This window comes from Molothrus ater, chromosome 5 (genome assembly GCF_012460135.2).
Source record: "Molothrus ater isolate BHLD 08-10-18 breed brown headed cowbird chromosome 5, BPBGC_Mater_1.1, whole genome shotgun sequence".
In the NCBI taxonomy this organism is placed as follows: domain Eukaryota; kingdom Metazoa; phylum Chordata; class Aves; order Passeriformes; family Icteridae; genus Molothrus; species Molothrus ater.
The window spans coordinates 72,842,477-72,868,824 of NC_050482.2; the positions used below are offsets into that span (position 1 = coordinate 72,842,477).

Genomic DNA, 26,348 nt, shown 5'->3' on the forward strand with positions numbered 1-26,348 from the left:
GCAAGTGCAGTTTGCAGTAGTTAAATGGACACAGGTGTGTTATCCTGGAGTGAATTTGTATTGCTGGGATTTTTAACAAGGCATAGCATCTGATGAGGAGTCCTTGTGATATTTGATTTTGTTGTGTCTCTAGGGGCAGAGGCTGGGGAGCCCTGGTGGTTACTCCTGACCATTCCTGACTGCTGGGATTTGCTCAGGAGTAATTCCAACACAGCCCGTGCTTCTGCACCTCAGACCTCAATAGTTCTGCACTCGTGTGCACCCTCCTTGTAACTAAGGACAGGGGAAGGCAATTGCCACCCAAAAAGAGATTTTATTTTCAGATCCAGTACTCTCCAAAACTAGCTCTCAGTATATTTCACAGCACCACGTGTTGCCAGTTTTGTAAACTTAGGCAGTGGAAAAACAGAGCAGCAACATAAAATGATATAGTTCTCCTTTGAGATATGTGAACCTGTCTCATGCACACCATGTCACAGTAATTCAAATGTGCATCTTGTCCCTCATCTTCAGCAGAAGGATGGTTTTCTGTACCAATTAAACACAATTATTTTTGAGGGCAGTTTGCATTGTCCAGATTCCCTTTGGGTATTGCAGTCATGGTGCATTTTAAGAGTACCTCATATTAGGTAAAGTATCATTTCTGTGAAGGATACTGGTTACTTAACCAAAGAGAAGTCTTTGGGCAGAGTTGGTTAAACTAAAATAAATGTCTTCTGGAATTTGCCTCTGGTGATGAAACCGGTCCATTCAAACCAGTACAAGTACATTGCTAGGCAAACCCTTAATCCCTGCCAAAATGGAGTGAAATCAGTAAAATCATTCTTTACTTGAATTAGCGTGTTGTTGCAGACCCTATAAGGTTGTTGAGTAACAGAAGCAGAAGATTTTACCTAACTGCATTCATCTGTACAGATGTCTTTTGTGGATCCATTTGGGCTAGTAGACTAAATCTGGCATAAAAGACAGCTAGAAATTTTAACTGTTGAAAAACTCTGAGCAGGAGGTGTTCCCACAGTGCAAGAATGCTTTAAGTCAGGATGCTTTAATTCTGTAATTCATGAGTTGTCTACAGGAGGAATAGAAAAAAGTTAAACTAAGCTACCTTTAAGGAAGATTAATTAAACCTCATTAGAAGTGTGTATGGACACTCATTCTGAGAATGAAAGGAGTAGGAAGGGAGACAAATAATGATGCTCCAATTCTCCATCCGAGGCCTAAGCATAATTTATCTTAACAGATTTGTTCTTAATTCAGTTAGTATAATTTAATTGCCCTGGATGACCCCAGGTGGACAAAGGCACAAGGGAATGGAGGGTTTTGAAAGCACCAGAGACCCTTGCTCTCCCCTGCTCAGAGGACTCAATAGCTAAGCTAGTTCTTTATTTCTGGAAATTAGTTATTCTATCACTTATTGACAATCTTCATCTTGATTGTTAAATAATTTCTAGCACAGATTGTTTATGCCTAAGGGCTACTGCAAGTCTCATGCAGCAGGTTTTTACATCCCTGTCACTAGCAGCAGCACATCCTCCAAGAAGGCCTGCACTGAGCGTGCCCTATTTCCTTTCTTGGCCTGTACATTTCTCCTGCTATCACTGTTAGCAGGAAAATGTGTAATTTAGTTAACTTTTAGGTCTGAAACTGCAGGGCTGATTCTATGCATTGCGTTACCCTTGGTGTCAAGGTAGCAAAAACTGACAAGAATCCATTATCACATCCAATACTTCCATGAGTTGACTCATCGGTGAGCATTGTTTGCATGTGTAAATGGAGGCCAGCTGTGCTCACAAACGTAGTGCAATACTGCTCTATATAAATGTGTATAGTACTGTGGGGTTTGCTCTGCAGGACTGACATCCTGGGCACTGGAGGGGAGAGAAGAGTCCTCCTTGCTGTGTGTGAGCTCCTGCAGTGGGTGTAAGAGGGAGATTGTAGAACTTTTCCTCAGAGTGCTGTGATGGCCATTGAAGAGGGAGAGCAGTGAGCAGGAGCCTTGCAGGACGATGCAGGGTGCTGCAGTGTGCTGCTGTGTGCTGCAATCAGAGCAGCAGCTCCTGTGTGCTAGAGGAAGGCCTCAGCTCTTGGGCAACACTTGCTGCTCCAAGAACCACTGTGATCCCGTCCAGAGCATGTGCTGGATGGGTTTAGACAACCAAACAGGGCTGTGGAGCAAACAGCAAACAAAAGCTGTGCACAGCTGGCGACAGCTCCTGAGGCCTCTTCTCAACCAAGTAAACCACAACGTAACTCACTGCCACAGGTTTGTCTGTGAGCAATCTGTGATTTTGGCTGGAAGATCAGTGCAAATTGGATGATTGGCTGTGAAGTCTGTGCATCCATCTCTGGTAAGGAAAATCCATCCTGGATGTGACCCACAGTGTAACTGGGAGCATGTGCTGTGCCATTGGTGATGCATGTGGCAAGGACCAGTGACGCACTCGTTTCCAGCTTGTCCCCATGGAGATTTCCTGCCTGCCCTGAGGAAGGGCTGGTCTGTGTTACTCAGGTTCCAGAAGGTTGTGATGCAGTCAAAGTGGGATAACAGGCAGTCCTGTAAGGGCACTGGTTTCTCAGTGCCTCACAAGCAAGGCTGCTCCTCTCTCTTTGGCATCTTGCTGTCTCTGTGGTCACCAGGGTGTGCAGACTGCCCTGCACCAAAGGTCTCCACCACCAGTGCTGGCTGAATCCTGTATTTTCACAGCGGATATTATTCTGCATCTGCCTTGTGACTTTTAATTTCAGTTTTCTCTGGGAGTGTTTGGGCAACAATTGTTATCCAGTCTGTGTCAGATTATCACCATTGCCTGAGTGCTTCTTTCTGTCATACTGAGATTTCCTTTTCTCCAAGGAATCTGCTGCTTCTAAGCAGAGAATAGTTCCATTTCTTGGCTGTTTGCCTGTGTGGTTAGACAGGGCAATACATGAGGCCAAGACCTGTGCTTTCAGAACTGAGCCTGTGAATGCTTCTGGCAGTGTTTCCTTTCACATAGCACCAGGTCAGGACTGCTCCAGCATTTTGTGGTAGACAAGGGTGACTCCAGCCATCAAGGGTGCCCCCAATGTACCCATGTGGAGGATGCTCCAGCAGACTGAGATCCAGATTGTTATCTGGCCATGAGCTGAGCCATACACAGTCACTTCTTGTCTGTGAGCAGAGGACTTTGCTCTCTGTTCCATTAAGTTACCAAGAGTGATCATTGCTGAATTGCTTTGTCAAATAACCCAGAGGTTTGCCTTTTCCTCTTTTCTTTGCCGAGTTCAGAAGTTGCACCAAGCCCCAAGCCATGCTGTGTGTCCCTTGGTGCTGTGTCTGTTACTGGCAGGGCCTGGGGCTTGGGTCCAGAAGGTCTGCTTTGTTTGTTCCCCTGGGTCTGGAGGAATACAGATTTTATTTATGTTTTATTTTATTCTTTTTTATTTTTTTCATTTAAAAGCTATGCAGCAGTTTATCAGTTGAAGCAGAAGACAATCCTTTGCAGCAATATTACTCATGTACACATGCTGATCAGCTGAAGTGTTAAAGCTCCAGGTGAGTGCTCCAGCCTTTAATCAATGGCCAGTCATTGATTTAGCACATCCACAAGCTTCAGGTGGGCATGAAGCAGTTCCTCCATTGCATCCAGTTTTTAGGGCACCTTTAGACACTAGAGATACTTTTCAGTGTATAATTTATTAGGTGAATGGCCTGTTAATAGCCTGTGCTAAAGAGGATGTGAAAGCAGCTGAGCAATACTGCCCTTTCTAGGTGTTACCGGTGGTGGGTACTATTAACCAGAACTGGAAAACACAGAACCTGTGACCTTTTATAAGTACTGAGTTACTGCTGGTCAATGCAAAGCTGTTTGGGTGTTTAATAGTTGTTTATGATGACATTCATACACAGATGAGTGAGGTGTTACCTGAGGCAATGTGTGTGCAGCTGTTGAGCCAGAGCTGAAGCAGCCTCTGGTGAAGGTGAATGCAGAGAGGCTTTTGTGGCAAGAGCAGAAACAGCATCCCTGATGCTGGGGATCCCATGGAGAGCTGCAGTCCCTGATCCCATGGAGGAGCTCAGCAGATGATGGGGGTTTGCCCAAGGACTAAAAGAGGAGCTGGGGATGGGTGGGGGGTATTAGGAAACCGCAGATGTCAAAGGGATGAAGCAAAGCTTTAAACGGGAAGGAATCAGACTTGAGAGAGTGATGGCCAGATGGAGATCCAGCTTAGGCCCTGAAGTGGAATTCTGTAAGGCAAACATCAATGAAAAGCAGCTGGGTAGCAGGAACAGCCAGCAGGCAGGCTTGTTTCCTTTCTTTGCCATCTATGAAACATCCCTTTAGGGTGTGCACGATGGCCAGAGGATGTGGTAGCTTTAGCTGTAGATCTTTAGTCTCCACTGTTGTGAGTTCTGTGCTTAGGTCTGTGCTCCGGTGCACTGCAGGATTTTTAGGGTAAGTCATTTTTCCACCAGCTGCTAAGATTTTGAGGCCGCTGGATGGGGTGGTGAATATACTGTTCTTCTGCTGGTGGCTACCAGAAATAGTTAAGAAGAAAAAGGGTGGGAAAAATTAATGTAATAGGAAACAGAAGTACAGACTCGTGATTGTGCTTATTTTGCTACCGTGGTAGAGCAAAGCATGGACATTTGATGATTTTTAAAATTTTTTTTTATTTAAAGAAAAATTGTGGCAAATGTTACCAAAATAATTTATGTTTTTGGAAGCTTTACAAGTCAGGCAGCCTGTGCCTAGATACAATGTTAATAATGGCTTAGCGGTTTTTTTATTAGAATTTATGTACATGAAAAAATTGGAGTGCTTTGAAGAACAGCATTTAAAAAGTTAAAGTAATGAACATGGAATATGTTCTAAGGTTATCTTTGAGAGGGACCCTTTGCATCCTTAAATGCCTGCCTGAGGTGGCCTCTGCTTTAAGACTTTAAAGCTTAAAGAAATCCTATATCCAGCAGAAATTCTTCCCTGTTGCAGTGGTGAGGCCTTAGCACTGGTTGCCCAGGGAAGCTGTGGCTGTCCCACCCATGGAATTGTCCAAGGCCAGGCAGGGTGGGGTTTGGAACAACCTGGGACAGTGGAAAGTGTCCCTGCAGGGGATGGGATGGGATCAGCTTTGAGGTCCCTTCCAACCCCAACCATTCTGTGATTCTGTGATTTTGCATATTGAAAAAGGAGGCTGTGGCCTTATGTGCTCAGGTACAAATCCCCCACCTGTTCTTCTGAACATACCTCTTTGCTCATTTATTCTTTCCTTTGTGCTTTCACAAGGAGCCCTTGTGCCCTCAAAAGCTCAGTAGGAGTTCATGGTTAGTTTACAGAATTAACAGGGATGGAAACCTGAGCAGCTGGGCGCATCCCTGCTTGCTGGAATGGTTCTGGATGTGACTTACGGGGTTTTGTTCCTAAACAGAAGAAGAGTTTTATTCCAGTACCACACTCAAGTGTAGCAGATGGGGCAGTGTCCTCATAAAGTAAATACATGAATAACCTGCAAGCTTTAGGGATGGGGCCCTTCTGGAGGGCTTGCATGTTTACATCTAAAAACATGGGGCAGTGTCCTCATAAAGTAAATACATGAATAACCTGCAGGCTTTAGGGATGGGGCCCTTCGGAGAGTGCTTGCATATTTTATATAAAAACCAGTCATGCATAGGGCCCTTTTGATGCATTTGAACTGCAGAGGATGCTTGTCATTGAATATCACATCAGAAGGGAATGCAGGAGAACCGCTGGTTTGGGGGTCAGGACGGGATCTGCACACTGGTAATGCTCCTACTCTGACAGAAGCTCCACAGCCAGTACAAGGCCCTTGCAGTACAAGGTTTAAGGGGATTGCTCCATCAGGCCCCTGCAGAAAAGCTTTAAACAATGGTCAATGCAGGAAGGATGTCACAGGTAACAGAGCATGTTTGTGCCAAGGCACAGTGCAGAGTCAGCACTGGCTCCAGCCAGCACCACGTATTTTACCAGTTTTCAGTATATGTTTTTAAAAGTATCCCGCCTGCAGGGCCGGCAGTACCCGTGGGGCCGGCAGGGCCTGTGGGGCCGTGCCCGTGGGGCCGGCCGGGCCCGTGGGGCCGTGCCTGTGGGGCCGGCAGTGCCCGTGGGGCCGTGCCCGTGGGGCCGTGCCTGTGGGGCCGGCAGTGCCCGTGGGGCCGGCAGGGCCTGTGGGGCCGGCAGTGCCCGTGGGGCCGTGCCTGTGGGGCCATGCCTGTGGGGCCGGCGCAGCTCATACCACACTGCCTGCTCCTCGACAGCCATTCCCGTCCTGCTGGTCTGAATGCCGCTTTCCCTCTCGGTCTCCCCTCTCGGTCTCTCTCCCTGCTCTCCTTTTCCATTTTCCTTTCTCCTTCTCTGTCTTTTCTAGCCCTCTTTAGTAGGTCAGCTTCTTCTTTTGTTCTTGGTTTTGGTTACCAAGGAACACTTCTCATATGTAAGGTTGTCTCAGTTCACTTAATTTCGTTCTAGACCATCCATTTTTAAAAGAACTGCGACAGGATTCTTTACCCACAGCTGATATTTAGCTATTTGTCTTTCACAAGTACAAAAAATACTGAAATGGTAGAAAAGTAACTAAAGCTCTACAGCAAAGCCTGGGCATGAGCAATGCTAAATATCACTGGCTTCTGCCACTCATATGTGTCCTGTTTAGGAGACAGTTCCAGAGGTATTTGGTGCTGTGGCATGTCCCCAGCCCTGGCCTTTGCTTGATGTGCTCATGATGGGTTTGTGAATATGTAGTAAGGTAGCAGGCATGCTGCCTTTCTGAGGGCTTGGCTAAATCCCAGCAGGTTTAGAAACCCTGGAACAGAGCTCAATAAGCCGGGAATGACTTGGAAATAATACATGCACCTTCATTACATCTTCTGAATTATTCCAGTGTTAATTTTGCCTGGTGGAATAACTGTGGGCTTATTCTACTGTTCCTTTGATGTTTGCAAGCTTTTGGATCCACTGGATATGTCTTTGTCCTCACATTTTTATTTGTGGCTGTCCCAAAGGTTTTCAGGACATAGCACATCACCAAAGATCATTATTTGTTATTTAAAAACTGCTGAGCTGGAATTCAAATTCTGTCCAAATTTGAATTGTCTGTTAGCCATTATTCATTTTCCATTCATAAACTTCTATCAAGTGAGGAGGCAGGGCAGCAAGCAGGGTGTGGAGTCAGCCATTCAGAAACACATCTGAGAGTCACTCAGGACTGGCTGGTGAGTCACACTGAGCTGTGAGCACATCCTGAATGTCAGGATCCTTTCACGTGCTGAAGGAAGTGTTGCAGCTTCACTCATCTGCTCTTTATATTGCTCTCCCAATCAGTTTCTTTGTACAGTAGCTCAGGAACACATCATGAAATCTCCTAAATTCTGGCAGAGTTCTTGCTGAGTTTGGCATTTAGGATCTTAATTCTGCGGCATGATGTGTTGAGCATGTGGAAAATGTGAATTTGCTCCATATTGCAAGGGGTATCCTACTCAGGAATGCACAGGGCTCTGCTCAGAGCCCATGGAGCCCACACTCTGCATCTGGGAGCTGAAGGGACAATGCAATTCTGCAAGGTTTGCCTGTCCCCTCTGCACCTCTCTGGCTCTGCTCAGAGCCCATGGAGCCCACACTCTGCATCTGGGAGCTGAAGGGACAATGCAATTCTGCAAGGTTTGCCTGTCCCCTCTGCACCTCTCTGGCTCTGCTCAGAGCCCATGGAGCACACACTCTGCAGCTGGGAGCTGAAGGGACAGTGCAATTCTGCAAGGTTTGCCTGTCCCCTCTGCACCTCTCTGGCTCTGCTCAGAGCCCATGGAGCCCACACTCTGCAGCTGGGAGCTGAAGGGACAGTGCAATTCTGCAAGGTTTGCCTGTCCCCTCTGCACCTCTCTGGCTCTGCTCAGAGCCCATGGAGCACACACTCTGCAGCTGGGAGCTGAAGGGACAATGCAATTCTGCAAGGTTTGCCTGTCCCCTCTGCAGCCTAACAAGTGTGCTTGTGGGTGGAAGTGCAGAGTTAACAGCTAGAGGCTAAACATTTTGGCTGTGGATTATTCTTACCATGCTGATTATAATGTGACTTTTGCCTGGAACATGATAGGTGCCAGGGGATGGATGAGGAAAGCGAACAAACCTCTTTACTGGAAATATTGGTTGTTGAAAATATCCTGGCAGAAGTATTTCTGAGGGTCTCAGTTTCACCTTTTCCTAATGCTGTTGGCATTGCCGAGATGGCAGTGACACCCTGTGGTACCAGATGCCATCATTCAGGAAGTCACTGTAAGGTTGCAACAGCAAAAAATCCAGGGATGTTTTTAATTCCTCCTTACAGATCATCTGTTTTTAATTCCTCCTTACAGATCCTCTGTCCTTCCCTGAGTGCTGTGCACTAAGCAGGATGTACTTTGCTGGATTTAAATGTCCTGCAGGTAGCTCTGGTCTGATTCCCACCTCTTGGTTTCACAGCAGAGGAATCAGCTGTACCAGCACACCAGGCTCACATTGTAGGGCACCTTTGCTTTCATCAGTGGAAATGCTTGTTCTGCTCTGCTTGCCCTGGGGAGCCAGGAGAGCTTGTGAAGGAAGGGGACAGCGCTCATGCTGGCTGTTTGCTCTTTTTCAGGGGGTCCATGAGTCCAAAGGTGTGTCTGAAGATTATTTGAAGCTGGAATCCCTGCTCCAGAAGGTTGTTTCTCCTTACCTGGGCACGTACGGGCTGTACTCCAGCGAGGGACCCTTCACGCACTCTGCCTGTATCCTGGGTAAGCACAGCACAGAGTGCTCTGGCACAGCACACAGAGCTTCCCAGACCTCACTCCATGCAGGGCCAGGGCCTGCACAGGAGGTGCTGCCACTGCTTACATGAGTACATCAGGCTTCTTTTTTAACACCATCCCAGGTGCAGAGTCACAGTGAAACTTGCCGTGGCAAAAGATGGAAACAGTTCATCATAAAAGTGCTCAGTAACAAAAACATCAGTAAAATGATTCTAGAGTGTTTAGCATGTCCATTCTGCCTTTTACCAAGAGAGCTTTAACACAGGATGCTTTATGGACAGTGAGAGGAAGAACAAGAGGCCACTTTTAAAGTACTCAGTAGTTCATTTTCATTAGTGTTCATTAGTACACAAAGATTGCACAAGGCTGCTAAAACTAGGGAAGAGAGTAGGAATTTGTCTTAGAAAAGACTAACACCTAAGCTTCCAAGCATGTAAAAGCTTTCTGCAGAATAAAGGTAATAAGCTGTTCTCCATCCCAGTGGAGATAAGAAATACAGAGTGGGTCTTACATAGCAGTGCGAATTCCTAGTACATGGAAGGAAAATTCTCTTTAATTTCCCATGCATTGCCTCTGGAGATCATTGAATCCTCCCTGCTGAGACGCTTTTACCCGTCACAAACATCAGCGTCCATAAGGGGCGAGGGGGAAACGTGGGCTGGCCTGGTGGCAGCTTGAGTTCCCTCCAGCCTAATTTCTGATTCTTGGAGCTCTGAAGCCTTTGGTGACTTCTGTGATGGCAACATTTAGCCAGGGTGAAGGTGCAACATCCTACATACCAATGCAATCTGGTCAAAATACAAGGGGATACTAGCAGTGCAAATGACAAAGGAAACGTGGTAGTACCTGAGTATTTGCTTGTAAATACTGGGAGGGCCTGGTTAAATAGAGCAGGCAGAAGGGCAGATCAGTTCAATTGCATGTTTTCTCTGCAGTCAGTTCAGCCTGTTGGCTCGTCAGAAATGGTCAGTAAAGTAGTTGATTTTCTCTTGGAGCTGAATGGCAAAATGGTTGTCTTGCAGCAGGTGTTTAAGAAACAAATGTGTTTGAAGTGACTAAATGGAGGCTGGTTATGTCCTGAAAATGGTTCAGGATTACTACTTCGTATTCATTGCTTGCCATTAAAAGGCCACAAGCATTTAAGTGGAGCCTCAAATGGACATTTTCTAAATACAAGTTTTTGTATGTCAAGATAGGAAAAATGCACCGAAGAGACCAAAGCATCAGTGAAAGGAATCGTTAGCAAACAAATGTCTGATGACATGAGTCCAGAGGCTAGGAAGATTTTGGTGGGCTGGGCACTTGCTCTTGCTGCAGTCTGGGCTGTAGATGTAGCAATGCTCCTGAAGTGGGTCTGACTGCAATCACTGAGCCTGGATCCCAGGGAGCTCAGTGTGCAAGTGGCTGCTGCTTTGGAACTAATGCATCTCACTCTCTTCAACTATTTTGGTAGCATGTTGTTAGCAGAGTTCACAGCCCCAGGAACCTTTTCTGATTACCAGCTCAAACTCCTAACAATGAAAAAGTCCAGAAATGAACTTGGATCAGATGATTTCACTGCTGAGGCAGACACAGCTGCAAAATCCAGTCTTAAATACAGAAACTGGCTTTTTTAGTAGCACAGCATATGATTGGAATTTGTGTCTAGGTAAGCACATAATTGCACAATAGCATGAATTTAAGAGATTGGAATATGTTTGAGGGAACGTGTACCAGCATCCTGATTTAAAGCAGACAGGTTATTTGCAGTGGCTGTGTGACTTCCAGAGGGTAATTTGATCCCCTGCTCCAGCTGTGCCTCTTCATGGGATGGCAAAGTGAGAGCGGCAGAAAGCAAGCTCCAAAAGTGAGACCTGTTATTCACAGCACTTTTTCTTCTGATAGCAGGAGTGAGTCTGAGCACTGAGACTGCACAGAGTTTGAGTGGTGGTCGTGATGGCCATTTTATTCACACTGCCAGGATGTTCCAGCGCTCAGCTACTGCCAGAGAGGGAGCTCAGCGCTCACTTGCTGCCATCTGCTGCCTATTATTTTTGAAATCCCCACTTGGTTAACAGCATTCAGGCAATCACTGCTGGATTTAAGGCAGATTTGCACCCCCAGAAAGAGGTTTCTGTGGGCACTGCCCTCTAGTTAACATTTTCAGTCACTCTTGAATGTGGTCTCACTCTTCCCCATGTGGTCTCTGAACTTTGAAGGTTTTTCCAGAATTAGTAGAAAAACTGCCTGTGTTAATTCTTGTGCTCCAAATTTGAAGAGACTATTTTCCCAGGATGGGTGGAAAAGTTAGATTTCAGCTACTAAAAAAGGAGTAAAAATGTTTATAGCCTGAAAAAGAACAGAATTGCAGTTTCTGTTCTTGTCTAAAGGAAGTATTTACAACTGTCTATCACCTCTCTCACTGTATTTACTGTTCTAGTTCAGCCACTGAAGTTGTGTGAATATAAGAGAATCTCAGTTATTATTTGTTGAGATAGATTTGGGCTCTTCAGTATGCTAAAGAAATCTAGGAAGTCTGAAGCCTATTAATCTCCAAAATCAGCAAAATGTCTTGTTCTAGAGAAGTTCCATTCAGAAAAGCTCGTGAGCAACCAGGGCTTCACACTTCTTTGAACGCGGATAGTTGTGGTGCCGTCCCAGGAGGCAGTGCAGGTGTGACTGTGGTTCTCTGTTCACAGAGAAGCGGTTCTTCAGGCGCTCCAGGTCGGGGGAGATGCTGCCCAAGAACCCCGTGGTGCGCTCCAAGAGCTACAACAACCCCCTGCTGACGCCTGTGGCCGAGTACGACAGCGAGAGCGCGGCCGCCAACGGGGCCGGCATCCGCAGGCACTCGGTGTCCGAAATGACTTCCTGCCTGCAGCTCCAGGGCTACCCCAGCCTCGCCCCCATCACGGACAGCGGCTCCAGGGGCTCCGTGAAAGGCTCGCTGCCCGCAGAGCACGAGAGGCCCGGCGCCGCGCCGGGGCACTGCCCCAGCAAGCTGGGCACGGCCGAGCGGCAGGAGGGACCCTTCCGCTCCACCGGCGACACACGCAGCTCCTTGGAGCTGGACACACACGCTGCCTTGCTGCCAGCTCCGTCCTCCAGCCCGGAGAACGTGGTGGATCAGATCTTGGAGTCCATCGACTCTGACTCTGAAGGCATTTTCATTGATTTTGGCCGAGGCTGTCCCAGTTCATCAGCCTACAGTGTGGATGTCAACAGGCAGAGCATTGTGTGAAGGATGGGAGGAGACAAACTCTGGGGTTTCGTTAAACATGGAAGTTACTCAGTCAGTGTGTTGGACTGTGGGCAGTACAACCCCACACACTGTGGGGGTTTAATGATAAATGAGTTACTCAGACAGTGTGTTGGACTGTGGGCAATACAACCCCACAAACTGTGGGGTCAGTGATGTATGAGTTACTCAGTCAGTGTGTTGGACTGTGGGCAATACAGCCCCACAAACTGTGGGGTCAGTGATGTATGAGTTTCTCAGACAGTGTGTTGGACTGTGGGCAATACAGCCCCACAAACTGTGGGGTCAGTGATGTATGAGTTTCTCAGACAGTGTGTTGGACTGTGGGCAATACAGCCCCACAAACTGTGGGGTCAGTGATGTATGAGTTTCTCAGACAGTGTGTTGGACTGTGGGCAATACAGCCCCACAAACTGTGGGGTCAGTGATGTATGAGTTTCTCAGACAGTGTGTTGGACTGTGGGCAAGCTCTCTATGCCTGGCAGATCTCAGGCAGGTTTGCCAGGTCATTGTGGCTGTACTGAACAAACCCAGTTTGGTTATAGCAGCTGGGAGTCTGCTGAGGGGGAAGCAACTCCAACTGCTTTTCCCCATCCCTGTCACCCTGCAGATGGATTTCCTATTTCTTTATAAACCTAGGGCATCAGAAGCTCACAAGTGTCTGGTGAAATGCTATTAGCACAGCTGGCAGTGTTTGTTCAGGAAAACAGCTCAGCAATAGCTGTGCTCACTTGTGATTTTCTAAAGAGGTTTCCTGCAGATGGTAGGTTGTTCTCCGAAGCGCAACGCCTCAGCCAGAGTAGAAACATGGCCTTTAAAAACAAACCAACAAACAAATACAAAAGGCTTTTGGCTTTCGTGCCACAGAATACAATAATGAAGAAGTCTCTTTTAATCTTTTTCTTGTACATCCTTGTATGCACTCCTTTGCCTGATGGTGACTTGGAGTTCTTGAAGAAAGGCAAATAAACAGAAATTTGCTTCCTGATGTCACACAATGCCAGGTGCTTCATTTTCTGTTTCACTGTTTCCTCAGCCAGTACCTTGTGTCTGGGAGGATTGTCTCAAAATTGGCTTCCAAGACCAAAATTAGTCTGCTCTGAATGTGGCACTTGGAGAAATCTGTACTGTCAATTCCTGAAGCATCTGTTGTATGGAGAGATTTCAACTCAGTTGTTTCCTAGATAAGTGAAAACTTGGCCTCTCAGGGAAATCCTCATTCTATGTTTATATTCTTCTAGAAACACCATCATGCATCTGGTGTCAGTGACGGTTTTGGGAAGTGTGAACCTTGCAGCTCTTCCTATCCTGAGCACACCCAGCGCTTTGGCCCTTGCAGTAACAGTGGTGTGAGAGCTGGATCAGCACTGCTGCAGAGGAGTGATGCATGTGATCCCAAGGTGGAGCAGAAATCCTGCTGCACAGCCCAGGTTTGGGCAGGGCTTTGCAGTGAAATCCTGCTGCACATTCCAGGGGTTTGCACTGAAATCCTGCTGCACATTCCAGGTTTGAGCAGGGCTTTGCAGTGAAATCCTGCTGCACAGCCCAGGTTTGAGCAGGGCTTTGCAGTGAAATCCTGCTCACATTCCAGGGGTTTGCACTGAAATCCTGCTGCACATTCCAGGTTTGAGCAGGGCTTTGCAGTGAAATCCTGCTGCACAGCCCAGGTTTGAGCAGGGCTTTGCAGTGAAATCCTGCTCACATTCCAGGTTTGAGCAGGGGTTTGCAGTGAAGGCAGCTCCATTTTGTGTCTGTGCTTTGGTGGAAGGAGTCAGTCAGTAGCTCCTGAGCTGGAGGCCGTGATGAGCCCTCAGTCTCAAGGAACTCTTGGAAAGCACAGCCGAGAGTGAACTCCTGCTGAAATGGGATGCAGAATATGGCAGAAGCTATGATTCCCAGAAGTGTCCTGGAGTGGTACAAGCTGCCATGCAGTCTCTACCCTCACTCTTGCTGACAAACACTGTTCTGTTTCCTGAATTATTATTGGATTTGGAGACAAGGAGTGCCCACAGCCGTGTTCTAAGGACGCAGTGCAGGGAGGAAAAGGTAAGATTCAAAGCCTTCCATCAAAATATAACCTGAAACGTAACAAATACAGTGCCTCCACACAGCTTCATCCCCAAGGAACTTGGAACGGTTGGAGTCATGAGCGCAGCTCATTGCTGGGGAAGAAATGGCCACGTCTGTGCCTGCCGGGGCACCCCACCCCCCTGCTTCCAGCAGCAGCAATTCCTAGCAGAAAAAAAGGCAAGGACAGAACAGAAAAAAGGCAAGGCCAGAAAAAGGCAAGAAGAAAAGCAAGGAAAAGGCAAAAAGAAAGGGAAAAAAGGCAAGAAAAGCAAAAAGAAAGGCAAAAAAAAGGGCAAAAAAAGGCAAGAAAAGCCAGAAGAAAGGCAAGAAGAAAGGCAAGAAAAAAGGCCAGCAAAAAGGCAGCAAGAAAGGCAAGAAAAAAGACCAAAAAAAGGCAAAAAGGGCCAGAAAAATGGCAAGAGGAAAGGCCAAAAAAGTCCACAAAAAGGCAGCAAGAAAGGCCAAAAAAAGCCCCAAGAAAGGCAGCAAGAAAGCCCAAAAAAAGCCCCAAAAAAGGCAGCAAGAAAGGCCAAAAAGGCAGCAAGAAAGCCCAAAAAAGGCAGCAAGAAAGACTGAAAAAAGCCCAGAAAAAGGGAAAAAAAGGCAGCAGGAAAGACCAAAAAAAGCAGCAAGAAAGGCCAAAAAAAGCCCAAAAAAGGCCAAAAAAAGCCCAGAAAAAAGCCCAAAAAAAGCAGCAAGAAAGGCCAGAAAAAGCCCAAAAAAGGCAGCAAGAAAGGCCAGAAAAAGCCCAAAAAAGGCAGCAAGAAAGGCAAAAAAAATCCCACAAAGGCAGCAAGAAAGGCAAAAAAAAACCTAAAAAAGGCAGCAAGAAAGCCCAAAAAAGGCAGCAAGGCCAAAAAAAGCCCAAAATAGGCAGGAAGAAAGGCCAAAAAAAACTTTTTAAAAGGGCAAAAAAGGCTGCAAGAAAGGCCAAAAAAAAGCCCAAAAAAGGCAGCAAGAAAGGTCAAAAAAAGCCCAGAAAAAGCCCCAAAAATGCAGCAAGAAAGGACAAAAAAAGCCCAGAAAAAGCCCAAAAAATGCAGCAAGAAAGGACAAAAAAAGCCCAAAAGAAGTCGCAAGAAAGGCCCAAAAAAAGGCAGGCAAGAAAGGCCCAGAAAAAGCCCAAAAAAGACCCCAAAAAAAGGGCAAAAAAGGCAGCAAGAAAGGCCAAAAAAGCCCAGAAAAAGCCCAAAAAAGACCCAAAAAAAAGGGCAAAAAAGGCAGCAAGAAAGGCCAAAAAAGCCCAGAAAAAGCCCAAAAAAGACCCAAAAAAAGGGCAAAAAAGGCAGCAAGAAAGGCCAAAAAAGCCCAGAAAAAGCCCAAAAAAGACCCAAAAAAAGGGCAAAAAAGGCAGCAAGAAAGGCCAAAAAAGCCCAGAAAAAGCCCAAAAAAGACCCAAAAAAAGGGCAAAAAAGGCAGCAAGAAAGGCCAAAAAAGCCCAGAAAAAGCCCAAAAAAGACCCAAAAAAAGGGCAAAAAAGGCAGCAAGAAAGCCCCAAAAGAGCCCAAAAAAAGCAGCAAGAAAGGCCCAAAAAAGGCAGTAAGAAAGGCCAAAAAAAAAGCCCAAAAAAGGCAGCAAGAAAGGCCAAAAAAAACCCAAAATGGGCAAAAAAGCAGCAAGAAAGGGTAAAAAAGGCAACAAGAAAGGCAAAAAAGGCAGCAAGAAAGGCAAAAAAAACCCCAAAAAAAGCCCAAAAAAGGCAGCAAGAAAGGCTAAAAAAAGCCTAAAAATACTGCATGGGCACATGTGTGTGCTGTGCCTCACACATCCATAGGGATTGACCTGAATGACCCAGAAATGACTGCATTTGGTATTTATTGCACATTCTGACATTTATTCTGGTTGTGCCTTCTCACATGGGGCAGTTTGCTCATGCTCTTGCCTTGGGCTGATGACAGGATCACAGCAGGAAATGGAGGCCAATCCCAATATTTTGTAAGCAGAACAATTCAGCCCCAGAGTTTTTGGCCTTTGGTTTCCAGCGGTAGATTTGCTGTGTGTGCAATGCTGGGGCTCCCATGGCCAGGCCGTGCCCATGAACGATGGAAACTCTGGGTGCTTCTCTAGACATGTGCAATATCTGCCCTGGCAGGAGCTGCCCTGCTGTGTGCCCCTGGCACTGCCAGCTCTCCCTGGCACAGCCAGGCCGTGCCCATGAACGATGGAAACTCTGGGTGCTTCTCTAGACATGTGCAATATCTGCCCTGGCAGGAGCTGCCCTGGCGTGTGCCCCTGGCACTGCCAGCTCTCCCTGGCACAGCCAGGCCGTGCCCATGAACGATGGAAACTCTGGGTGCTTCTCTAGACATGTGCAATATCTGCCCTGGCAGGAGCTGCCCTGCTGTGTGCCCCTGGCACTGCCGGCTCTCCCTGGCACAGCCAGGCCGTGCCCATCAACGATGGAAACTCTGGGTGCTTCTCTAGACATGTGCAATATCTGCCCTGCTGTGTGCCCCTGGCACTGCCAGCTCTCCCTGGCACAGCCAGGCCGTGCCCATGAACGATGGAAACTCTGGGTGCTTCTCTAGACATGTGCAATATCTGCCCTGCTGTGTGCCCCTGGCACTGCCGGCTCTCCCTGGCACAGCCAGGCCGTGCCCATGAACGATGGAAACTCTGGGTGCTTCTCTAGACATGTGCAATATCTGCCTGGCAGGAGCTGCCCTGCTGTGTGCCCCTGGCACTGCCGGCTCTCCCTGGCACAGCCAGGCCGTGATTTTATCCCGGCCTCAGTCACAGGCACTGCAATGGCTCTGGGGCACTTCAGGAATATTGTTCTGCTGCTCTGGCACACAACTGCTCAAATACACGCGGATGGCGTGCAAGGCACCGCCTGTGGCTTTTGTTCTGCCTCTTCTTTCTTGTTTTCCTTTTTTCTGCCAGGCAGAAAGGCAGCGACACATTGGAAATGACATTGTCCCCATCATATTTCAGGAAGGTGCAGAGTCTTCTCCAGCACTCCAGCCATCCAGGATTCCCTCTCATTTTACACCCATCCTTTTCCTGACATTTTCTAACTTTTCTTTTTTTTTTAAGATTTTAATTCTGCCCTGAATTCCTCCCTCTCTGCTGTTTATGGAAGTGAAAATTATTTTCCCAACAGAGTTGCATTCTTGCATTCTTGCCCTTCAGCTTCCTAACTAGGAGTTTCCAAGTCTGCAACATCAAGCAGTGTTTGTTAAATCCCTCAGAAGATAAGGGAAAACCGGGAATGGGAGTTTGAAATACTTTTATTGAAAGCATTTATTTGTGTCCTTTCACAAATCTAATTTTATACCTTTTCAAAAAATACAAAGTTATAAATACATTTCTCTTGCTTTTGTAAATTACTTTGGCATTAAATTTTGGCATTTTACTCAATATTGCCTTTCAATGTTTAGATGCTGTTTCTTTTAAATTTGGATTTTGGATCAGTATTTGTCAAATGTTTCAGACTATTTACCGTCCATGCTCCAGTTTTTTAACAGCCTGTGGTTTGCAGACTTTTGGTTGAAAGCATTTTGCAGACGATGTGATTGCAAAAAGCAGCAGCCAATATCTTGGAATTCCCATGGGCTCACAGTAGCAGTAACCTGTAGAGCCCAGCCTGGCCCGTGTCAGACCGGATGGAACGGAATGAGGAGAAATGAATTCAAAGAAGAAAACTCTCATTTCTGTCTCAACTCTGTTGCTGAGTTGGAAAAAGTTATCACAGAGCTTAAGACTTCCACATCTCGTTCTCAGGCAGTGAATGTTCCTGGAACCCACTTGCTAGGGGCGAACGGAAATGAACAAAGTTGGAAAGAATAATAAAAATCTTTACTTATCAAAGGAACCTAAATACTAAGAAGAATCGTTTACCACATCAAGGTAGCTCTGCAATAGAGCATCGGCCTTAGTAGAACTTGCACTGGGAATCGGGCGGGACGCGGCAGCGGGAGAGCCCCGAGCCGGGCGAGCTGAACGTGAGGCGGCGGCGCTTGCCCGCCGTCAGCGAGCCGAGCCGAGCCGAGCGGAGCCGAGGCGCGCCGAAGGCACCGAGCGGCTGGGAGTTGGGCCGAAGCGAGGCGAGCTCTGCCGAAGAGGCGAATGCAGGCGCCAAGAGCCGAGTTGAGGCGACAAGAGCCGACTCGAGCCGAGCGTCTCCGGAGCGAGCCGAGCTCCGCCGAGCGCAGCATCCCGGGCAGGGCGAGGCGCCGGGCCGGGCTCGGGGTGCAGCCGGGGCTCTGGGGGGCTTCCCCGCCTGTCCCTCTCTCTAGCCCTCCTTCCTTCTCCCCGTATTCGCCTTCTCTCGCTCCCTTTCCCCCATTCCCTCTCCCCTCACAAACCCGGCTCCTTCCTGTCCTGTCCCTAGCCCGCTACTCCCTTCTGTTCCCCCTCTCTCCTTCCTCTGCCCAGCCTCCCTGTACCCTCGTCCCGGGCTTTCCCTTCCCGTCCCGCTTTCCTGCGCAGCCCGAGCTCCCTCGCCGCCCTTTCTCATGCCCTGTTCTCGCTCCTCTCTTCCCGTGCCCCCTTTCCTTCTTTGCCCCGCAGCCGCGGGGCTCGGGCTGCCGGAGAATAAAGCCCCGAGGGCCGGAGCCCGGCGGCCCTGGGCCCTTGCAGGAGTCCCCGCGCGGGGCCGGAGGCTCTCGGCGGATCCCCCCGTGCCGCTCAAGCAGCCCGGCCGACAGCGCCGGAGCTGCGGCTTTGCCGGCATCGCGCTGAGAGCGGCCCCCGCCCTGTGCCGGGCCGTCCCCGCCGTCTGTGCCGCTCCCTCTCTCGCTGCCCCCGGCCCGTGACAGCGAGGCTGGGCAGGAACCTCAAGCCTTCTGGGGGCTGCCCCCGCTTTCTTGTTGCAGCAGAATCCCTTGCTGGGGCCATGCACGTGTGGGAAGGGCTTGGGGGAAGCGCTGCGCTGCTGTCCAGGGCAGTCGGATTCGTTCTGAGCCTTCTTTGGGGGTCAGGAAAAGGGGGGGGGGGGGGTGAAGACTCGGGGCTCTGATGCCGTTGGGGGCACCCCGAGGTGCCCAGGAGAGGGAGCCCCACTGCGGTGCAGGAGCAGGTGGGGGGCGGGCGAGGGGCGGGGGTCACGCTGGGTGCCGTCCCCCAGAGGGACCCAAAGCTGCCACCAAATGCGCAGGGAAATTGCATTCCAATGTCTTGGGACAGAGGCTCATGGGAAGTTTTCTCAGCTATCCAAGGCACGGAGCCCTGGAGCCAAGTCAGCCTGAGCTGCTGCGTGCTTGCTGTGAGCCTTGACGTGAGCGCGCATCATTGCGGGCTTGGGATCGATTGAAATGCACTAAGGAAACCAGCTCTGGGGAGGGAGGGAGGGAGGGAAATGCTCTCTTAACATGTGCCAATTCTTCTGTCAAACTCATCAGGGCAGGACAGCGTTCAGACTGAAAGCGTAAGAAGATGTGGAGTGAGACAGAATCTGACAGGAGCACCGGACTCACAAGTGCACGAATTTTGCTTTTGGCTTGGATTTAAACTCAGAAGTTGTAAGGAATTTGGGAAGGAGAAGGGACATTCCAGAAGGAAAAGAAGAAAAAGAAGTTGTTGTTGTTATAGCCCTGGCAAAATCTTTGGTTCTAGCTAATAAAGGAAGTTAGTTGAAATTAAAAAAAAAGAAAAAAACGTGGGTTTTTTCCTTCACTGTTGTATTCGTTGGTGGTAGATGGTGTGTTGTTTTATTTCTTGGTCTTATTAACTCTGTGTAAATAGTTTTTTGAGTGAAGCTACCTTTCTGGATGGGTTGGTTTGTATTTGAGGTAGGATTAATTTCAAGAGGTTTCTTTCCTAGACTTCTGGTAGGTATTACTGGGATTTTGGTTTTGTTTACTGTATGTATCAACAGAGAGATTTGGTAGGGCCAGCTGGGCTGCTGGAGTTTTGGGTGTTAATTTATTAGATGGCTTTTGTTAAACACAGAATAATTATGTAAGTTAACAGCAAATTACCCAATTTATCTAGGTATGCTACCTAAACACAATGCTTTATGTTTTACCATTTTTCTATTCTTCTGCTCCAAGTAGTTGTGTCAAAAAAGAAAGCACTGCTATTTTTCTGAAGAGCTTTCTTCAATAACAAGGCCTTTATTCCCTTTGAATTTGAGTCAGAGGAGCCAAACAGCTGTAGCTGCTCTGAGGGCTTTTATATTTGGTGGGATTAGCCCCCTCCCTTTTCCCAGGCATCATGGGAATGGGAGGCGGGCACCATCAGGGGTATATTAACCCCAGCCTTTGCTGAGGGGCTTCATTCCCTCTCTGGGATGTGCTGGGGTAAGGGCTCTCTTGTCATTTCAGTGAAGAGGCTCTTTCAGCTTATCTCAGTCTGTTTTCAGCAGTTGTTTCTGGGCATCTAAAGCAACAGAGAAGATCCTGTGAAGAAAACAGCATGGAATACAGGGAGTATTTAAGGTGACGATTTCGGATTTTGTGTTTAGGGGTGATAAAGCGCATTTGCAATTTCTGGTTTTGTTCTTGTTTTGTGTTTTTATTGTTTTTAGGAGGTGCACAGCTTCCAGAGATCCCAGGTTGTGTCAAGCACAGCACTTCTTTCAGCAGATTCATCATGTCACAGGAGGCATCTGCCCAGTGTCAAAAATGATGTTTGAGATTGAGGCTTCAGGTGAGTTGAGGTTTGTGACTAGGAGAGGGAGGGTGAGCAGGTATCCAGTTCGGAGTTATTGGGGGGCAGGGGGGTTTGCAGGCAGCAGGGTGAGAAAGGGTGTTTATTTGAGGGCCCCCCCCCCCACACAAGGCTTTTCAGAAGCATAGCAGAGGCATTCCCATGTTTTCCTCACACAAGGTCATCCACTGCACTCACAGGAATGCCATTTAACTTTGCTTTTCTCTAACCCAGGTGCCACTGATAATAAAGGTCACACCCTTGGAATCAGGATGAAGCTGGAGCCTGAAGGAGCCAGGCACACTCAGGAGAGGGCAAGTAGCTGACTCGCTGGGATTTGGCCCACATAACTCTGTACTCATACTTTGGTTTTGATTTTCTTTATTGTAGCTGACCGAGAGAGGCTAAGAGGCGATCACGGGGCCCTCCGAGGCAGACTCATTTCAGGTGCAACGTGGATTCACATCACCGATCATCCAAAAGATAAGTCAGGGGCCACGGCCCGGAGATGGGAGAGTAGAGGGTTGGGAGTTCTTGGGATAGATTGAAAAATTAGCAGAGGGAAAAGCAATCTTCTCCAAAAGGCCTCTTAGGACAGCTCAAGGGAGAGACTCCACATTTGATGGCAGCGTGCAGGTGGGCAGGGCAGAGCAGTTCCGGTCCACGTCATGTTGTCCGGTGTACCGTGTTACCTAGTGTGTCTTTGGGGTCCCTTTGGTCAGATATCTCTCCCTTTTCCCCTCGAGGCTCTCACCACAAGCCTAATGTGTCATGTTTAACATCCCCCGGTTTGTCGCGTTCGGTGTCACGGGTGTCTGCACGCGTTTGTGCCGGAGCTGCTCTGCCCTGCCGCATAACCTGCTGCAACAGGAGAAGTCCCGGGGACTTGGAATTTGTAATGTGGGGTGTAGTTGGACTCTAGGTGGGATTTGTCGATGGACACAAGATATCTGGAGCTCTTAAGTTATCCCGCAGCCCTTTGACTTTTGTCCTAACTCTTTTTCAGATTCAGATAGATTAAATCTATGCCAGAGGTACCCATCCCGGGTGAGGGGTTTCTCCCGAGCAGGTGAGGCACCATTTGTCTCTGCCGAGGAAGTGTAAATGGTGTCTGTGTTACAGCACTGTTCTTTGTCTTTCTTTTTAGGAAGTCAAAGCAGAGAGCAGCAGTCAAGGCTGAGTGGGCAAGGTGAGCATTGAGTAGCGTACAGAAGCAGTGGTTATTGCTCAAGTCTCACTCTCTGGTGCAACTACAAGCATCCATTCTCGTTTGTGCGATTTAGGCAATCGACTCGGCGTATGTCCGGCCCCTGTCACCAACCGGCCGATGCACCGGGTTTCCTGCAAATATGAGCTCCATGGAAGTATTACAGGACTCCGTGATGATGAAGCCTTCAAATTTTCTATTTCACGGTCCCATCCGAGGAGCCCTCGGGAGCGGCCGAGGAGTTGCGGTGAGCGGAGGAGGTAGGGGGGAGGCTCAACTCAGGTCACAGCAATGGCAAATCACCTCGTCTCCACTTTACCCAGGCGCACCCTGCGACAACGGCGTCGGCCTCCAAGCGAGCCCGAAGCGTGCAGCCCGAGGAGCCGAGCATTCTTAGGAGAAGGGTGAGTAGCAGACTTGTCGTGTTTTGGCTGCCATGCTGCTAAGATCGTGCACTCACGTTTGGTTTCCTTTCTCTTGGCAGACTAAGAGAACAATAGCCCGTGTCAGCAGGGACTTCCCAGACGGTGCATCCGCTTCCTATCGAAGCTGACATGCATTGGCACACCCACCCGTCCGAGAGATAAGTAGAGGGCTGCAACCCACATAGGGGCTGAAAGTGGGGTGCTGGGTTGGGACTCTCTGGGGGGGGGGGGTGTTGAGTCAGCTCTGGAGATGAGGGTAGCCAAGAAGTGGGCCCTTAGGCCCATAAAAGGAAAGTCTCACTTTTGATCACAGTGCTGAGGTGCACAGGGCAGAGCAATCCCGACGTGTATCGTGTCACTTGTCTATCGTGCATTATGTGTTGTTTGCATATCTCGGGTCTTTTACCTTAGGCCTTTGAGGGGCCTAGCAGAAACCCTGGCATCATTCTTAGCATCTGTGATCTCAGCATTCCTTGCCCCGGCACCCAGGCCATAGATGCGATTCTGATACCTGTCTGAGCTCCGCAATCAAAAGTTCTCTCTTTGGAAGCATCCAGTCAGATGTCTTCTCTTGTCAGGTCTTTTTCTGAGCTGTATGGATAGCTATGCCCTGCCAGGATCCATTATGGTGGATTAGGACTTGTAAGAATCTGAGGTTAGGGAGAGGATTCTGACCATAGGATTCCTGGGCATTCATCTTTGCAGTTCTTGAAATAAATCATTCAGTTAGGATCTTCTTCCTCCAGGGTTCTCTGAGCCTCACCATCTCACCATCGGTCTCACCTCGATCATCTCCTTTTGCATTCTCTCAGTCCTTGCAGCCATTTTCCTCTCCAAGGGATTTCCGTCCGTGTCTCGTGCCCATTGTTTGTCACGTCCCGTCCATCCCGTGTCACCGGTGTACGCACGCATTTGTGCCGGAGCTGCTCTGCCCTGCCGCATAGCCTGGTGCAGTAGGAGAAGTCCCGGGGACTTGATGTTTGTAATGTGGGGTGTAGTTGGACTCTAGGTGCGATGTGTAGATGGACACAAGATATCTGGAGCTCTTAAGTTATCCTGCAGCTCTTTGACTTTCATCCTAACTTTCTTTCAGGTGCAGAAGGATAAAATCCAGGGCAGAGCCCCCCATCCCGGGTGAGGGGATTCCCCCGAGCAGGTGAGGCACCATTTGTCTCTGCTGAGGAAGTGTAAATGGTGATTGTGTTACAGCACTGTTCTTTGTCGTTCTTTTTAGGAAGTAAGTCCAGACACCAGTAGTCAAGGTGAGCAGTGGAGAGAAGTAGTTGTTATTGCTCAGCTCTCAGTGTCTGGTGCAGCTCTAAGTTTCCATTCTCTTTTTTGTGCTTTAGGCAATCCACTCGGAGCCTGCCGAGCCCCCGTCACCAGCCGGCCGATGCACCGGGTTCCCTGCACGTGTGAGCCCTGTGGATGCGTTACAGGACCTGGTGATGAAGCCCAGAACTTTTCTATTTCAAGGTGCCATCTAGGTGGCCTTGGGCACCTGCCAAGGAGTTGGGGTGAGTCGGGGAAGTAGGGAGGAGGAGTGATGGTCCCCTCAGGTTTCAGCCATGCCAAATCACCTCATGTCCTCTTAACCCAGGCACCCTCTGTGACAACGGCTTCGGTCTCCGAGCGTGCCCGAAGCGTGCGGCCCGAGCAGCTGAGCGTTCTTAGGAGAAGGGTGAGTAGCAGACTTGTGGGGTTTTGGCCGATGGGCTGCCGAGATCGGGCACTGATGTTTGGTTTTCTTTAATACAGCTGTCTAAGAGACACCAGCCCGGGGCCAGCAGGAGCTTCCCGGCTGACGAGGTGGCCTTTCTTCGCACCCGAGACCGGCATCCCCAGATGTGCGAGAGATAAGTAGAGGGCCACGACCCACAGAGGGGATGAAAGCAGGGTGCTGGTTTGGGAATTACTGGGAGGGGTTTTTCAGTCCACTTCGGAGGTGGCGGTGTCCCTGAAGCGGCCCCTTAGGCCCCATAAAAGCAAAGCCTGACTTTGGATCACAGTGCTGAGGTGCGCAGGGCAGAGCAGTCCTGGTGTGTATTGTGTCACTTGTCTTTTGTGTATTATGTGTTGTTTGCATATGTCATGTCTTTTCCCTGAGCCCTTTGAGGGGCCTGTCAGAAACCCTGGCATCATTGTTAGCATCTGTGCTCTCTGCATTCCTCGGCCTGGCACCCAGGCCATAGAACTTTTGACTCGGGATCTCAGACAGGCATCAGACTCTCTTGTCTCTTTAGAAGCATCCGGTCGGATGTCTTTTCAGGTCTTGTTCTGAGCTGTATGGACAGCTATGCCCCGCCAGGATCCATTATGGCGGACTTGGACTTGAAAGAACGTGAGGGCAGGTAGAGGCTTCTGGCCGTAGGATTCTCGGGCATCCATCTTTGCAGTTCTTGGAATAAATCATTCAGTTAGCGTCTTCTTCCTCCAGGTTTCTCTGAGCCTCATCAGCTCACCATCGGTCTCGGTCATCTCCTTTTGCATTCTCTCAGTCCTCGCAGCCATTTTCCTTGCCAGGAGATTTCTGTCCGTGTTGTGTCCCCGTTGTTTGTCATGTCCTGTCTGTCCTGTGTCACGGGTGTGCGCACACACATTTGTGCCAGAGCTGCTCTGCCCTGCCGCATAGCGTGGTGCAATATGAGAAGTCCCGGGGACCTGGACTTTGTAATGTGGGGTGTAGTTGGACTCTAGGTGGGATTTGTAGATGGACACAGGATATCTGGAGCACTTAAGAGCCAGACTGTTGCAGGATAACTTGTCCTAACTTTTTTTTCAGATTCAGATGGATTAAATGTGTGCCAGAGGGCCCCATCCTGGGTGAGTGGTTTCCCCCAACCAGGTGAGGCACCGTTTATCTCTGCAGCAGATGTGTATGTGGTGACTCTGTTACAGCTCTGTTCTTTGTCTTTCTTTTTAGGAAGTAAATCTGGGTACCAGCAGTCAAGGTGAGCAGTGGAGAGAAGTAGTTGTTATTGCTCCGGTCTCAGTTTCTGGTGCAGCTCTAAGTTTCCATTCTCTTTTTTTGTGGTTTAGGCAATCCACTCGGAGCCTGCCGAGCCCCCGTCACCAGCCGGCCGATGCACCGGGTTCCCTGCACGTGTGAGCCCTGTGGATGCGTTACAGGACCTGGTGATGAAGCCCAGAACTTTTCTATTTCAAGGTGCCATCCAGGTGGCCTTGGGCACCTGCCAAGGAGTTGGGGTGAGTCGGGGATGTAGGGAGGAGGAGTGATGGTCCCCTCAGGTTTCAGCCATGCCAAATCACCTCATCTCCTCTTAGCCGAGACACCCCCTGTGGCGACGGCCTCGGTCTCCGAGCGTGCCCGAAGCGTGCGGCCCGAGCAGCTGAGCGTTCTTAGGAGAAGGGTGAGTAGCAGACTTGTGGGGTTTTGGCCGATGGGCTGCCGAGATTGGGCACTGATGTTTGGTTTTCTTTAATACAGCTGTCTAAGAGACACCAGCCCGGTGCCAGCAGGAGCTTCCCAGCTGACGAGGTGGCCTTTCTTCGCACCCGAGACCGGCATCCCCAGATGTGCGAGAGATAAGTAGAGGGCCACGACCCACAGAGGGGATGAAAGCAGGGTGCTGGTTTGGGAATTACTGGGAGGGGTTTTTCAGTCCACTTCGGAGGTGGCGGTGTCCCTGAAGCGGCCCCTTAGGCCCCATAAAAGCAAAGCCTGACTTTGGATCACAGTGCTGAGGTGCGCAGGGCAGAGCAGTCCTGGTGTGTATTGTGTCACTTGTCTTTTGTGTTTTATGTGTTGTTTGCATATGTCATGTCTTTTCCCTGAGCCCTTTGAGGGGCCTGTCAGAAACCCTGGCATCATTGTTAGCATCTGTGCTCTCTGCATTCCTCGGCCTGGCACCCAGGCCATAGAACTTTTGACTCGGGAGCTCAGACAGGCATCAGACTCTCTTATCTCTTTAGAAGCATCCGGTTGGATGTCTTTTCAGGTCTTGTTCTGAGCTGTATGGACAGCTATGTCCCGCCAGGATCCATTATGGCGGACTTGGACTTGAAAGAACATGAGTACAGGTAGTGGCTTCTGGCCGT

The 26,348-nt window shown here is 49.0% G+C and overlaps 1 protein-coding gene and 1 long non-coding RNA gene across 11 annotated transcripts in view; both read left to right on the top strand.

Moving 5' to 3' along the window:
• Positions 1-12,994, top strand: part of PRR5 (proline rich 5) — a 65,335-nt gene extending 52,341 nt beyond the window's left edge. For all 10 annotated transcript variants that reach the window (XM_054514853.1, XM_054514859.1, XM_054514857.1 and 7 more), the window contains 2 exons: positions 8,605-8,743; positions 11,437-12,994. In XM_054514853.1, coding sequence (XP_054370828.1) covers positions 8,605-8,743; positions 11,437-11,978 — 681 coding nt within the window. In that variant the 3' untranslated portion in view covers positions 11,979-12,994. The remainder of the gene's footprint in view (positions 1-8,604; positions 8,744-11,436) is intronic.
• An 8,603-nt stretch (positions 12,995-21,597) lies between these two features.
• On the top strand, positions 21,598-22,387 carry LOC118698369 (uncharacterized). The gene is made up of 5 exons (XR_004981875.2): positions 21,598-21,726; positions 21,805-21,846; positions 21,941-22,111; positions 22,188-22,268; positions 22,349-22,387. It is a non-coding gene; the product is annotated as an uncharacterized LOC118698369 (long non-coding RNA).
• Positions 22,388-26,348: the final 3,961 nt, after the last annotated feature.